The following is a 14,910-nucleotide window of genomic DNA, read 5'->3' on the forward strand; positions in this document are numbered from 1 at the left end:
ACAAATTGGCTCTCAATGCACTATTGATATTCTGACTGGATACTTAACTTGTATCACTGTAACTTATGCCTAGTCTAAGAAAAAATAATCCTGTGTTAATAACCAATTTTGAGTCCATGAAGGAATTGTCATACTGCAGCCAATGACAATCCTTATGTTCAGATACAAAGCAACTCATTTCCTAAAGACAAAACCATTTATTAATCAGGCACTAAAAAAAATCTAATTGCCCTTGGCAAACCCATACTACATTAAACGTTGATTTAAGTGGGTCCTCAAGCTTTTTTCCCATTTGACTATACTGAGGTTAAGCTGTCAAATGTGTAAGTTTTAATCAAGTTCAGATTTATTGGCATTCAACCATACAGCTAAATGAAACATCGTTCCTGTGGGACTAAATTGTGAAACACAGTATACTGTATACAGACACACACAGCAAGTGTAGCTACGATACAGCACATATAGTTACAATAAAGAAAAATACAGCCACAAAATAGGTTAACACGAGTCCAAGAGTGGCATGGCCTGTAGATTGATGATGCATGGGATGTTGTCCTGGAGCCCTGTTTCTGTAAGAATGAGCACGCAGCAGTCCCTCATCTCATGCTCGGTCAGTTGTGGACGAAGGTATTCTGGTTTGTTATCGAGGGAGCCGCATTGAAGCACAATATTGATAGGAGAGACGGCCTGCATAGGTTAGCCATTTAACCTAACACAGATTCCAGAGTGCTCTCTCACACCATTTCCAGTGCCTCCTCCCTGGTGGCTGTAACAGGTGAAGCTCTGGTGTGAGGGCCTGGGAGACCTGTTTTGTGCAGTAACCCAGGGCAACAAGGCTCTGATGTCAGTTGCACTATTAAACTATTTACAGCATTTTGTATTATTAATATACAACAGGGTCTTGCGCTCCTAAGAAAAAATTCCTTTCACTTTTCCAACTTCACCGTTAATTCACAAAGTTCGCCAAGTTCCCCCAATTGTGCAAGTGAGCAGGAATGTTTCCTGTCAACCAATGTCAACCTTCCTTTTGTACTTATAATTCTTGCTCTTTAGTTTTTGTTTCATCTTCCATAAACAGTAGACTGTTATTCTTTATTGAGCAAACAACCTCTTGTCAGTTTAAGCCATAGTTTGAACTGTAGGTTCCGTTTCTGGGGTACTGACAGGGCGCATTGTTTGGACAAATGAAGTAGCAAGTCTCATTCAAAGATGCCAAGAGAGACGCCGTGGCCTGTGAACAACAAACTGCGGACTGTAAGGCTCTGTTGCTAGGATACAGGAACAGCAGGACCAGCTGTTGCTGGGATACTGACATTAGGACGCCGTTGCCTGGATACAGGGGGCGGGGTTACTGTGACTAAAGCGAGGAATGTGGATAAGCCCCGTTGCTCGGAGACCGGGAAGGGAAAGTGCGTCCTGTTGCCCGGATACCGGCGCTAGGCCGCGTTGCGGCCTGAGATCAGCGATGTTCCCCTCGGGCTCTGTAGGGCTGCAGGGCCCTTGATTCAGTCCATTTCGGAGGTCGCAGGCTCGGAGCGGCGGGTTCCCCACAGTCGGCTGCAGGATGGATATGAACATCAGGCACCTGTTGGCAGAAGCGGCGGTCTGCGGCAGCGGTACTTAGCCTCAGTCCTGGAAACCCAGCTCCGCTGGTCCTACACTCGGGCCGCGCTTGTGTGTCTCGCCGAAACCTTCTAAAGCACTCTAGGGCCAGTATTGGCAGTCAGCTCTGTTGGAATCAGTGGCGCTAAATGTAGAGGAAAAGCAGCTTTCACGCACTGTAGCTGGGTTGCCCTGATAATTTGTGGGTACACATTTTTTTTACCCAATGCAACCGCAACTATCCTAGGAGCCCGTGAGGCTGAATTTTGTCTCAGCAGCTAGGAATTTAACGTAATTTAAAGTTATTCTGCTTTGAGACTCGCAATATGACGCTGCCTCCTGGCGGCTGTTTCATAGTAAGTTCTCCGGCTGTACAGTATATGGAGTCAGCACAGTTTAATTTGTGGGAAAAATCTATATAGCAGCACTCTAATAGAACGTTAAATTTTGCGATTGTGAACGACTGGGTTAGCCTCCAGCACGTCATCGTTTTGCACAAGTTTTTGAGTGTTTTCTTCGTAGAACATAAACGTTGTTTTGTTTAATACACGTGTTTCGATACTCTCAAATGCTAATTACATCAACAATAAATATCACCAGCAAAATGCTGGAGGAACTCAGCAGACCAGGAGGCATTGGTGGGAAAAAAGTACAGTCGACATTTCGGATTGAAGGGGTTCTAGCATCTGCACATTTTCTCCTGTTTGTGAATAAATATCACTGAAATGTTTGGATAGTTACATAGATCTGTTATGCAATTGGATGGTCAAATTGCATAACATTTAACACATTACCAAAATAAAGTGCTGCATATTAATTGATAAGATCTACAATATAGCTAAAATCTTTTATTTTATTGAGATACAGCTGGGATAGGCTTTTCCAGCACTTTGAGCCATGCCACCCAGCATCCCCTGATTTAACCCTCGCCTAAACCTGAGACAATTTACTTACCAATTAACCTACCATCCTGTATGTCTTTGGAGACCCTGGAGGAAACTCATGTGGTCACAGGAGAATGTACAAAACCCTTAATACAGTGGAAGGAATTGAACCCCTGTCATTGGTACTGTAAAGCGTTGTGCTAGCCACACTGCTACTGACTAGACAGAAGGTAGTGAAGAACAATTGTTTCCTTGCAGGGGAAACATTTGAATATCTTACAGCATTGATTTCAGTTTGATAACACTCATTTATATGGTGTCCATGAATTTGATACTGTGCATAGTAAGACCCAAATAGAGAAAGGAAGACACTAGCATAATTATGATCACTGATGGCTTAACTTTTACCATAATTTCTTTTTTCTGCTTTTTAATAGTGCTATCATCTGTTTATTGAGTATTTTCAGTTGTACTTTTGATTGTAGTGTCAGCTAGTCATGTTGCAGTCAGGATGATTTAAGGTATGTTTCTTTTATAATTAATAGACTTATTTTCTTCCCTATTTTTCAGATTTAAGTACGTTGATGAAAGCTTACAACTTAATAAAAGTCGCCACTGCAGAGAGAACTGCATCGGCTAGAATGGAGATTCTTACCCCAGATTTATATGTGCAGTGTGCTGAACTGGCTTTGCAGGTGGTAAAATACATTAGTACAATATACTACAAGTTTTACATTACTACTGTTCAAATCTTTGATTCAGTTCCAGATTAACATGCTTCAAATGTTAGTCAATAATGATACTTAATGGAAAATCAAATCACATTTCCTATAATAAATTTGAACTTTATAAATTATACTACTAGCCTCATAGTTAATTATGATTATCAAACTATTAGAATTTTGTGAAATGGATATTAAGTGTGCTATTTCTGCGTGACTCTGTCCTCATGACTATGGTTGATGCACATAATAGAGAGATGCAAGTTCTGTAAATAGAACAGTAGAAAGAAGGATGAAGTATTTTTTGTGGATGGCAAACAAATTTTGACCAATAAATTATAGAGGGAAATAAGCTGATTTAACATTCAGTACCATTAATCTGAATCTGAACAGTAAAAAGCAGATTATAGAATATAAACACTGTTCTCTAACCAGTTTAACAGGATTGTAGTTTAAAGTTAACTTGCAGAATTTGGATTACAGAAATGCAGGAATCTATGAGCCAGCCAAACTATGTAAGATTTATGAACTATGCCTCCATGCTTTACAAAATATTTTACATCTCTCTGTTATAATTATTTACATTAATAACTTAAGATCTTGGGTATCTTCCCAGATGTTTATCTGGCAAGTGAGATGGGCTCTTTAGAATTCAGGAGGAGCTAAGTCAACCGATGCTTCAAATGCAGCATCTTTTTCAGAACTCAGCAGTGGTTGGCTTCTTTACCTCATGTCTAGAATTTTGTTCATTTTGAACCATTTGGAAAAACATTCAGCATTTTCTGTTTTCATTTTAGATCAATTATTTCTCCTATTCATCTCTTTTTTATTAATAAACACCTTTCCCAATATTTCAATCACTTCACACAAAGTTCTGGAGTAACTCAGCAGGCCAGGCAGCACCTATGGAAAAGAGTAAACAGTCGATGTTTCGGGCCAAGAACCTTCACCAGGACTGGAGAATAAAAGACGGGGAGTCAGGGGAATAAGGTGAGGGGTGAGGAGGAGGAAGCACAAGGTGATAAGTGAAACTGGGGGGGAAGGAGGGGTGAGGTAAAGAGCTGGATAGTTGATTGATGGAAGAGATTCGGGACTGGAGAAGGGGGAATCGAATAGGAGAGGACAGAAGGCCATGGAAGAGAGAAAAGTTGGAGGAGCACCAGAGGGAGGTGATGGGCAGGCAAGGAGATAGGGTGAGAGAAATGGGAATGGAGAATGGCAAAGGGGAGGTATTGCCAGAAGTTCAAGAAATCAATGTTCATGCCATCAGATTGGAGGCTTCCCAGACAGAATATAAGGTATTGTTCCTCCAACTTGAGTGTGGCCTCATTGTGAGAGTAGCGGAGGCCATGATTTCGAGTCATGGTCATACTCGGGTTAGAGGAGCAACACCTTATATTCATGTACAAACAAGCTGGAGGAACTCAGCAGGTTGGGCAGCATCGATGGAAACAAGCAGTCAACGTTTCGGGCCGAGACCCTTTGTCAGGACTGAAACATTGACTGCTCATTTTCACGGATGCTGCCCTACCTGCTGAGTTCCTCCAGCTTGTTTGTAAATATTGATTTGACCACAGCATCTGCAGTGTACTTTGTGTTTACCTTATATTCAGTCTGGGTAGCCTCCAATCTGATTTCTCAAACTTCCAGTAATGCTGCCCCTACTCCCCTGTTTCCTTCACCATTCCCATTCTCATTTCCCTCTCTCACCTTATCTTCTTACCTGCCCATCACCTCCCTCTGATACTTCTACCCTATTTGTTTCTTCCCTGGCTTTCTGTCCTCTTCTATCAGCTCTGTATCTCTTTCACCAATCAACTTCCCAGCTCTTTACTTCAACCCTCCTTTCCTCCTGGTTTCACCTATCACCTTGTGCTTCTTCCTCCCCTTTCCCCACCTTCTTATTCTAACTCCTCATCTTTTTTTCTCCAGTCCTGAAGAAGAATCTTGACCTTAAACATGGACAGTTTACACTTTTCCATAGTTGCTGCCTGCTCTACTGAGTTCCTGCAGCATTGTGTGTGTGTTGCTTAGATTTCCAGCATCTGCAGATATTTTTTTGTTTGTGATTTCAGTCATTTGATTGGTACATGTTCTTCCCAGGGTCGTCAAATTATTTTTATCATCATTTTAGAAGGCTTTCAAATTCTGTCTGTTGGACTATGTTTTGCCTGTATTTCTATTCTGTTTTAATTTGATCTCTGTCATTCTTTCTGCCTCTTCTCTTCTGAGGGAGAAATGCCTTGCACACAGCTTTACCCTACATTATCCATTTATAGATGATAAATGTTGTGCTGTATTTTGCCAATGTTTGTAATTTTAACTTTGATGTATGTTACTAATCATAGACAATTTGATTTACATTGATAGCTAAAAGTGTAACTTTTCTATCTTTGTTTTATTTCCAGGGTAGTTGGAAAGAAAAAAAAACAAATATGATGCAACATATCTTATTTGCAGTTGACATTCTGTATATTTGAAACATTTGTTTTTTGAATAAATATTTTTCTGTTTTGTATTTTTAGTTACATGCAGAACTTTTATCTCTTTTAGTTTAAACGCGAAGATATTAGCCAGGATTGCTTGAACATGTATTTTCAGGGAACATGCCCTCAAAACCAGTTTTTGTGCAGGGCATGCCTTTGCCAAGCTCAACTGTATGCTCCAAAAACTGCTACAAACATAGTAAGATTTATTTTTATCTATATGAATTCAGCAATTAAAATTAATATCATTAATAACAAAGCTTTCTTAACATATGCCTCAACATAACTACTAGATTTTGAGTAATGCATGTTAATCTTTGTTTTTGTGTGCTCTTGTATGTAAAATAACAAATATTTGGAACTCCAAAACATTTTTCAAAGAATAACAAGCATGGTTTTTGTTAAAATATAGGGCAAGTGATTCACTATCAATTTCTCACCTGAAAATTAGGCAGCTAAGCAAATGATGATTGAACATAGAACATAAAACATTACAGCACAGGACTTTTTGGCCCACAATATTTTGCTGACCAGGCCATTAATATCATAAACTAAATGTTTTGAAAACTAAGGATACATTTCTGGACAGAAGCTAGGAATCTGCAATCTATATTTGTGTATGTATTTGGCCTACTGTAGCTGGTCTTAGAATAATGCCAAAATAGGGCATCTAAAATGGAAAAGTTTCATCTTTCTATTCTGAAAAAATAATATGTAGCAGTAATACTTGATGTAATGTTTGCATTCATCGCCATTCCATAAAATTGACAGAAACATTAGGATTTTCACACAGGTAGTTGAATATAGAAATCCAGAAGTGTTGGTAGTGATTCTTTGCTCTTCCACAAGTGGACTTCTGATGTTGCAACACTTCCAACTACTATCCCAATCTGACTCTGATCTTTATTTAAGCTCTCTGTTAATATTTGTCCCTTTATTTATTCCTTGTTTGCTGTACATGGGGGAAAAAACTGAGCTCAGTCATCATAATGGCATCACCATTGTTAGGCAGCAAGGGTTCCTGTATTAATACCTGACAATTACCAATATTGGAAAAGGTGTGGTCCACACCAAAAGTGTTATTATACATGCATTCCTTTCAAATCAGTGGTAAGTGACCGGACGATTTAGTCCATTTAATTTAATTTGCTAATCAAATGCAGTCTGAAATGAAAGAGTATGATATATACTTGGATAAGCAATGTATTGTTTGACACTTGCAGGAACTTAGAGACCAGCACATCAATTGGCAATATTATTATCTATCTGCAACAAAAAAAATTGGATTTTGCATTCCAACCAAATGGAACCATTTAGATGCACAAATAAAATCAATATTAATTCAAAAATATTCCTTGTGTCTGATTTCCTGGCCATCTGTATCCATTGGTAAAGAGAAGAAAATAAAAAGAGTGAAATAGAGAGAAAGAGGGTGAAAGAAAGGGGGGAAAAAGAGAAGAGAAATGAAGTAAAAACTAATTATCTGGGTGACATATTCCTGTGTTATTGACACAGGAATATTCTAAAACAGACTGGTGTTTATATAGTTTTCACGTTCCTTTCAGAACATCCAAGAACATTTTTTTTTAAATGCAGCCATCAAGAATACTACAAGATTTAACAAATAAGGATGTGATAATAAAAAGATGATCTACTTTATTTGAAAAAAAAGTTAATCAAGGGAGAAAAGTTGAGTAATGTTGCCTGGCTCTGTGTTAGATATGCATTTCCTTAGTCAGCTCTGGTGATAATGGAATGTCAATTTTTTAATTTGTCAATTATGAAGTTAAAGGAGTTATGCTTTTTTTGAGACATCTTTAGAAACTTGTATGGAATTTTTGTTTGTATCTTAGTACCTCTGTATAGCTTGAAACTACTTTTGCAAATGTTGATTTGATAAACAGGTTGGTATAAAAAGGGGTGTGTTTGTGGAGCATGAAATCTCTCACACTAAGCACAGGAGATGGGGAAGTTTTAAATCCATAATGAATAATTATTTTACAAGAGGATTCTCATCCAGAAATCAGTCTGATGTATCTGTCTCAGTATTGAGCAGATCCCTAGTCCACTCAACCCTTCTTGATGCAAGGTCTCAACCCAAAATGTTGATATACTTCCACAGAAACTGCTTGAAAATTGGGTTCTTCCAGTTTTCTGTTCTGGGTGAGGATACATTTGTAAAATAATTGTTTATTATGGATTTAAAACTTCCCTGTGTTCTGTGCTTCATGTTAAACATACATGTCATCTGGAGCAAAGCAACAGTTTATTAGCCTCTGCTTCTTAAACTGCTTCTTTATCATACCAAATATTTTAAGCTAATGTGAATCTAATATTGACACATCTTATTGTATAGTAAGGAAAAAAATAATTGTCATCTTGTAGCGCCTCATTTCCTAGCGTATCCGAACCGACTCACAATTAGATAGCCTACGGGGGTTTGCGAGCACAGAGCTTTGGAGCCTCTTCGCCATGGGGGGCCGGTTGACAGAGGCTTAAAAGTGAGGCTGAAGTTTTCGAATAAAGTTTTTCCTTCGACTGCAGTTACCGACTCCGTGTCGTAATTTTAGCGCTGCTTGTAGCACACCGCTACAATTGGTGACCCCGACGGTCCAAACGATTTTTGGACCAGAAATGACCGACGCCGCCTCTGTTCATGCGGTTTCGTTGAAACTGCCGGGTTTCTGGACACAGCGCCCGGACCTATGGTTCCAGCAAGCCGAAGCCCAATTCCACGTTCGCCGGATCACCTCAGAAGACACCCGCTACTACTACGTGGTGGGCTCCCTCGACCAGGACACAGCTGCCCAGGTCGCGGAGTTCGTACAGTCGCCCCCGGCAGACGGCAAGTACACGGAATTCAAAGCCCTGCTCCTCAGGACTTTCGGACTCCCACGGCGCGAGCGGGCTGCCCGTTTACTGCACCTGGATGGCTTGGGCGACAGACCTCCATCGGCTTTAATGAATGAGATGTTGTCTCTGGCCGAGGGACACACAGGCCTCATGTTTGAGCAGGCATTCCTGGAGCAGCTGCCCGAGGACATACGCCTGCTGCTGTCCGACGCGGATTTCAGTGACCCCCGGAAGGTGGCAGCCCGGGCGGACTTGCTGTGGAACGCCAAAAAGGTGAGCGGGGCGTCCATCGCACAGATCTCCCAGCCACGCTCCCGGCAGCAAACCAGTCCAGGCCCGGCCGCAGAGCCCACTAACCCCCGGCCCAATGACCACTGGTGCTTCTACCACCAGCGGTGGGGCGCAGAAGCCCGCCGTTGCCGCCCGCCCTGCAAGTTCCCGGGAAACGCCAGGGCCAGCCGCCGCTGATGGCTACGGCGGCTGGCCATCGGGATAGCCTCCTGTATGTGTGGGATAGAAGGTCGGGACGCCGGTTTTTGGTTGATACTGGGGCTGAGATCAGCGTTTTACCTCCGACGAGTTACGACACCCGCAGCAGGGCACCGGGTCCCCCCCTGAGGGCCGCGAATGGCAGCACAGTAAGGACCTATGGCACCCGTCAGGTGCAGCTACTGTTCGGCCCCAGCCAGTTCACGTGGGACTTCACACTGGCCGCCGTAGCCCAACCGCTTCTGGGTGCGGATTTTTTGCGAGCTCACAGCCTGCTGGTTGACCTGCCCAGGAAGAGACTGGTACACGCCGAGACCTTTCAGACGTTCTCCCTGGGCGCGGCCCAGTTGCCAGCCCCTCACCTCGGCTCCATCACGCTGTCCGACGACGACTTCACCAGGGTCCTGGCGGAGTTCCCATCGGTTCTGGCACCGCAGTTCACAGCAGCCATGCCCAGGCACGGCGTACAGCACCACATCCCGACACAGGGACCACCCCTCCATGCCCGTGCTCGGCGGCTTCCCCCGGACAAGCTCCGACTGGCGAAGGAGGAGTTCCAGAGAATGGAGGAATTGGGGATCATCCGGCGGTCCGACAGCCCCTGGGCTTCCCCCCTGCACATGGTGCCCAAAGCGACGGGGGGCTGGAGACCGTGCGGCGACTACCGCAGGCTGAACGAGGCTACCACACCGGACCGCTACCCTGTGCCGCACATTCAGGACTTTGCGGCAAACCTGCACGGCGCCCGGATCTTCTCCAAGGTCGACCTTGTCCGAGGGTACCATCAAATCCCGATGCATCCTGACGACGTCCCCAAAACGGCTCTCATCACCCCGTTTGGCCTCTTCGAGTTCCTCCGCATGCCGTTCGGCCTGAAGAATGCCGCACAGACGTTCCAGCGGTTAATGGACGCGGTGGGACGGGACCTGGACTTCGCGTTCATCTATTTGGATGACATCCTCATAGCCAGCGGCAGTCGTCAGGAGCATCTGTCCCACCTCCGTCAACTCTGCGCCCGACTGAGTGAGTACGGTCTTACAATCAACCCTGCCAAATGCCAGTTCGGACTTGATACCATTGACTTCCTGGGCCACAGGATTACTAAAGACGGGGCAGCCCCTCTGCCCGCTAAGGTAGATGCAGTCCGCCACTTCCCCCGACCCACCACGATCAAAGGCCTTCAGGAATTCGTAGGTATGGTCAATTTCTACCGCCGCTTCCTCCCTTCAGCTGCCCGGATCATGCGCCCCCTGTTCGCCCTGATGTCGGGTCCGAGCAAGGACATTACCTGGGACGAGGAGTCCGCCGCCGCTTTCGTTCAAACGAAGGAAGCTTTGGCTGACGCCGCAATGCTAGTACATCCCAGAATGGACACCCCTACCGCCCTCACAGTGGACGCATCAAACACGGCAGTCGGTGGGGTGCTGGAGCAGCTCATCGCAGGTCGCTGGCAACCCCTGGCGTTTTTCAGCAAACACCTGCGGCCACCCGAGCTCAAGTACAGTGCTTTTGACCGGGAACTGTTGGCGCTCTACCTGGTAATCCGGCATTTCAGGTACTTCCTAGAAGGTCGGCCCTTCACTGCGTTCACGGACCACAAACCGCTTACCTTTGCGTTTACAAAAGCATCCGACTCCTGGTCATCCCGCCAGCAACGCCACCTGTCCTACATCTCTGAATACACAACGGATGTCCGGCACGTCTCGGGTAAGGACAATGTCGTGGCGGATGCGCTCTCTCGCCCTACCGTTCATGCCCTTTCCCAAGGGGTAGACTTTGAGGCACTGGCAGAGGCACAGCAGGTAGATGAGGAGATTCCGAGTTACAGGACTGCAGTCTCTGGTTTGCAGCTCCAGGACCTCCCCGTGGGCCCAGGTGAGAGGACCCTACTCTGTGTCGTCGCCACCGACCAGCCCCGTCCGGTCGTCCCCGCAGCCTGGCGGCGATGTGTTTTCGACTCCATTCATAACTTGGCGCATCCCTCCATCCGGACAACTGTCCGGCTGGTTTCCAGCAGGTTCGTTTGGCACGGTCTCCGCAAACAGGTCAGTGAATGGGCCAGAACGTGCATGCACTGCCAGACGGCCAAGGTTCAGCGGCACACCAAAGCCCCACCGCAGCAGTTCCATCCCGCCCACCGGCGTTTCGACCACATTCATGTGGATATCGTGGGCCCCCTGCCAGTGTCGCGCGGAGCGCGTTACCTCCTGACTATCGTGGACCGGTTCACAAGATGGCCAGAGGCGGTCCCGCTCACCAACACCACCTCCGAATCTTGCGCCCGAGCCCTGCTCGCCACCTGGATATCCCGCTTTGGTGTACCAGCCCACATTACCTCCGACAGAGGCGCCCAGTTCACCTCCAGCCTGTGGTCAGCTATGGCCAGCCTTTTGGGGACTCAGCTGCACCACACCACTGCCTACCACCCACAGTCGAACGGGCTAGTGGAGCGTTTCCACCGTCACCTGAAGTCGGCCCTCATGGCCCGCCTGCGAGGAGCCTACTGGGCGGACGAGCTTCCCTGGGTCCTTCTCGGCATCCGCACAGCGCCCAAGGACGACCTGCACGCCTCGTCGGCCGAGTTGGTATACGGCGCGCCCCTGGCCGTCCCCGGGGAGTTCCTACCAGCCCCGAGGGGGCAAGAGGAAGAACCCGCTGCAGTCCTGGGCAGACTTCGCGAGAAGCTCGGTAACCTGGCCCCCATACCCACTTCACAGCATGGGCGGCACCCGACCTGCGTACCCAAAGACCTACGGAACTGTAAGTTTGTGTTTGTACGAAGGGGCGGGCATCGGCCACCGCTGCAGCGGCCATACGAGGGGCCGTTTACGGTGCTCCGGAACAACGGGTCCACGTTCGTGCTGGACGTTGGGGGGAAGGAGGAGGTTTTCACGGTGGACCGCCTCAAGCCGGCCCATGTGGACCTGGCGCAACCGGCCGAGTTTCCGGCGCCTCGGCGCAGAGGCCGACCTCCCAAGCAGGTTCTGGCCCAGGCTGTGGACATTGGGGGGTGTATCGCCAGTTCTGGGGGGGGGTTATGTAGCGCCTCATTTCCTAGCGTATCCGAACCGACTCACAATTAGATAGCCTACGGGGGTTTGCGAGCACAGAGCTTTGGAGCCTCTTCGCCATGGGGGGCCGGTTGACAGAGGCTTAAAAGTGAGGCTGAAGTTTTCGAATAAAGTTTTTCCTTCGACTGCAGTTACCGACTCCGTGTCGTAATTTTAGCGCTGCTTGTAGCACACCTCTACAATCTGTTTGTCAACTGTCTGCTTGGTGATGGGGTAGGGAATAGATACCAATCCCATTGGGACAATGTTGTATTCTGGGGGATCTGATCCAAGGAAAGGTAAGATTAAAAGGCAGGGAGACTGGTGGAGGAATGGAGGCTGAGAAACACTTTTTCCCTTAGTGTTCCACAAATAGTGTTGTAAGGCCACTAGCCTCGTCCTCAAAATCTGGCAAACATGTCCTGAATTGCTGGGTGTCCTAAGACAACTGTTAATCCTATAAAGAGAATTAAAATTGACACTGTCAGATTTATTAAAATACTCAATTAGCCAGTCTATTCCATGTTAAGTTGGTAGGTTAGAGGCAGTTTAGATTTGCGGTTGAAAATTGTTGAAGTTTTAAATTCACTGCAAGATTTTTAAAACTAGAATAAACCAATTTACATGTAATCTTGTAGCTGCGAGTTATACCTAAAAGGCCACAAATGAAGGTTATGAATCTATGGTAACTATTATTTTCAAACTTAAAAGGTTGTAATAGTGCAGAGTATTTTTTTAAATCGATGCAACTTGACAACATACAAACGTTTAGGAAACGCACAGCTGGCTGATGTTTGTGTGTGAGGAAAAATGTAGTCTGAGTTCATTTTCTTTTCTTCAGATACTTAATTGCATGCTTTTGCTTACAGCATGAACTGAATAAAGCTTTGCGGTACATACTTGAGGCCATACAACATGCAAGAAAGGAAAAAAGGTACAATGATTTAGATGTAGACATTTAATATGTCATGCTGAAAAGTGTTAAAATATTTGTTATAAAGTCGTCAAGTTGTACAGCACAGAAACAAGTTTTTGGCCAAATATGTTTATGCCAAACTGTTAGCCCATGTACATTAACTCCTTTTGCCCACTTTAGGTCCATAACCTTCTTAAGTACTTTTTGTTGTGTATTTAATATATTAGTAATGTTTGAGTAATATTGTAAATACACTCTTTGATTAAGCGTTCTTGGTTGAATTTACATAATGCATTGTGAGTTAAATGTAAAAGTATATAAACTATGTACGTCATCATGCCACCACGTGATACGTGCGCAACTTGCTTAACGATCCAGAGAAACATGCCACATCCCCTGTAACAGAGTCAACTGGAAGTGAATGAAGAAAGGTATCGGACGATGCCACAACAGTCTGTACATGCTGTATACCACGAACCATTGCTGAACAGAGGGCAAAGAGGTGTTGGTACCAACCTCTGTGCCTCTGGCTGGAAAGCATACTGGACCAAGAAAGAACCCTGCTGCTCAGAGGAATTGTGAAAGTGATGAAAGCAGTGGGCTCAGTGCAACAGTTTGTGTTGGGAACATAGCTGAGAAAACCTCTGATACGTTAATCAGGTAGTTACTTGCAAAATGTCGCTGGGTTTTAAGCTGGAATAGAGTTCAAGGGGCTTCAGGAAAAATGGAAGTATTTGGCTTTTGTGATTATAAAGAAACTGAATTTACTCTTTGTGAATTAAATTTATTGCATGAACTTCAAATGGGAGACAAAAAGCTCAAATACAAATGATATAAATGACCAAAGCCCAGCTTACTGAATGGAAAGCCAAAATGAAAGGAGTCAATGGAGATATAAAACTGAGGATTTGTTGGATGATGTTGTGAATGAGGAAACCAAGAGGAAGGATCAGATCTTAAAGGAAGCAATAGAAGGATTATTCCCAAGATCAAAATGCACATCCTGGAAAGAAGAAAATGTAAGGTGGTTTAGAAAAAAAAGACAAGAAGTTGAAAAGGAGAAGAGATAGAGAGAAAGAAAAGTATGAAAGAAAGAAGAAATATGAGAAAGGAAAAGAAAGGAATCAGGAGTGGGATAAAGAGAGAGAAACAAGGATTGAAGTAGATCCAGAGAGAAAGTCAAGAGAAGAAGAAAGGTGTCCAGAACCACTTACTGCAGTCTTAGAGTCAACTCCTACAAACACCATGGTGGAGGCCCCAGAACCAGAGATTATTTCACAGCCACAATTCAGCCTGCCAGGCAGACTGATCCCCCAGGTAAGGAAAGACATTATTCCACAAGAGTAAGAAATCTTCCACAGCGATGAAATCTTTCGGCCTGAATGGGACAATTTAAAATTTACTATGCTGTGAATGTCTATATAGTTGCATTATATAGTGTACCATATATGTAGTATCTGCATTTAAGTTGAAATGCATCTATATTAAGTTGGAATTTATAGGTAAGCAGGGAGGAGTGTTGTGTATTTAATATATTAGTAACATTTGAGTAATATTGTTGTTTACATTATGTATTGCAGTTTATGCAGTATGTAAAGGTACATACATGGCTTACGTCATCACGCCACCATGTGATACATGCATGCCTTGCTTAAAGGAAAACACAAAGCTAGATACATTATTATGGACTCCCTTGTTTTTATTTTGATTAGTTTTACATTTTAGAGTGACAAAATATAACACCTTTCTAAATGTCTGTTGAAAGTAGTAGTTCTATCTACCTTCACCACCTTCCTCGGCAGTGAATTAGGCTGTCTAGATATTAAGCAAACCCTTTAAAATCATTCCTTTCACCTTAAATGTGTGTCTTATTGATTTTGCTGCCTCTACCACTGGAAAAAGATTCTG

General features: G+C 44.6%; 1 protein-coding gene across 1 annotated transcript in view; it reads left to right on the forward strand.

The window, feature by feature from the left end:
- The first annotated feature begins 294 nt into the window (after window positions 1-294).
- Window positions 295-14,910, forward strand: part of LOC132379569 (cilia- and flagella-associated protein 46) — a 236,555-nt gene continuing 221,939 nt past the window's right edge. Inside the window, exons 1-4 of the mRNA XM_059947632.1 lie at window positions 295-1,616; window positions 3,057-3,181; window positions 5,762-5,893; window positions 12,956-13,020. Coding sequence (XP_059803615.1) covers window positions 1,565-1,616; window positions 3,057-3,181; window positions 5,762-5,893; window positions 12,956-13,020 — 374 coding nt within the window. The 5' untranslated portion in view covers window positions 295-1,564. The remainder of the gene's footprint in view (window positions 1,617-3,056; window positions 3,182-5,761; window positions 5,894-12,955; window positions 13,021-14,910) is intronic.

This window comes from Hypanus sabinus, chromosome 22 (assembly GCF_030144855.1).
Source record: "Hypanus sabinus isolate sHypSab1 chromosome 22, sHypSab1.hap1, whole genome shotgun sequence".
Taxonomy (NCBI): Eukaryota; Metazoa; Chordata; class Chondrichthyes; order Myliobatiformes; family Dasyatidae; genus Hypanus; species Hypanus sabinus.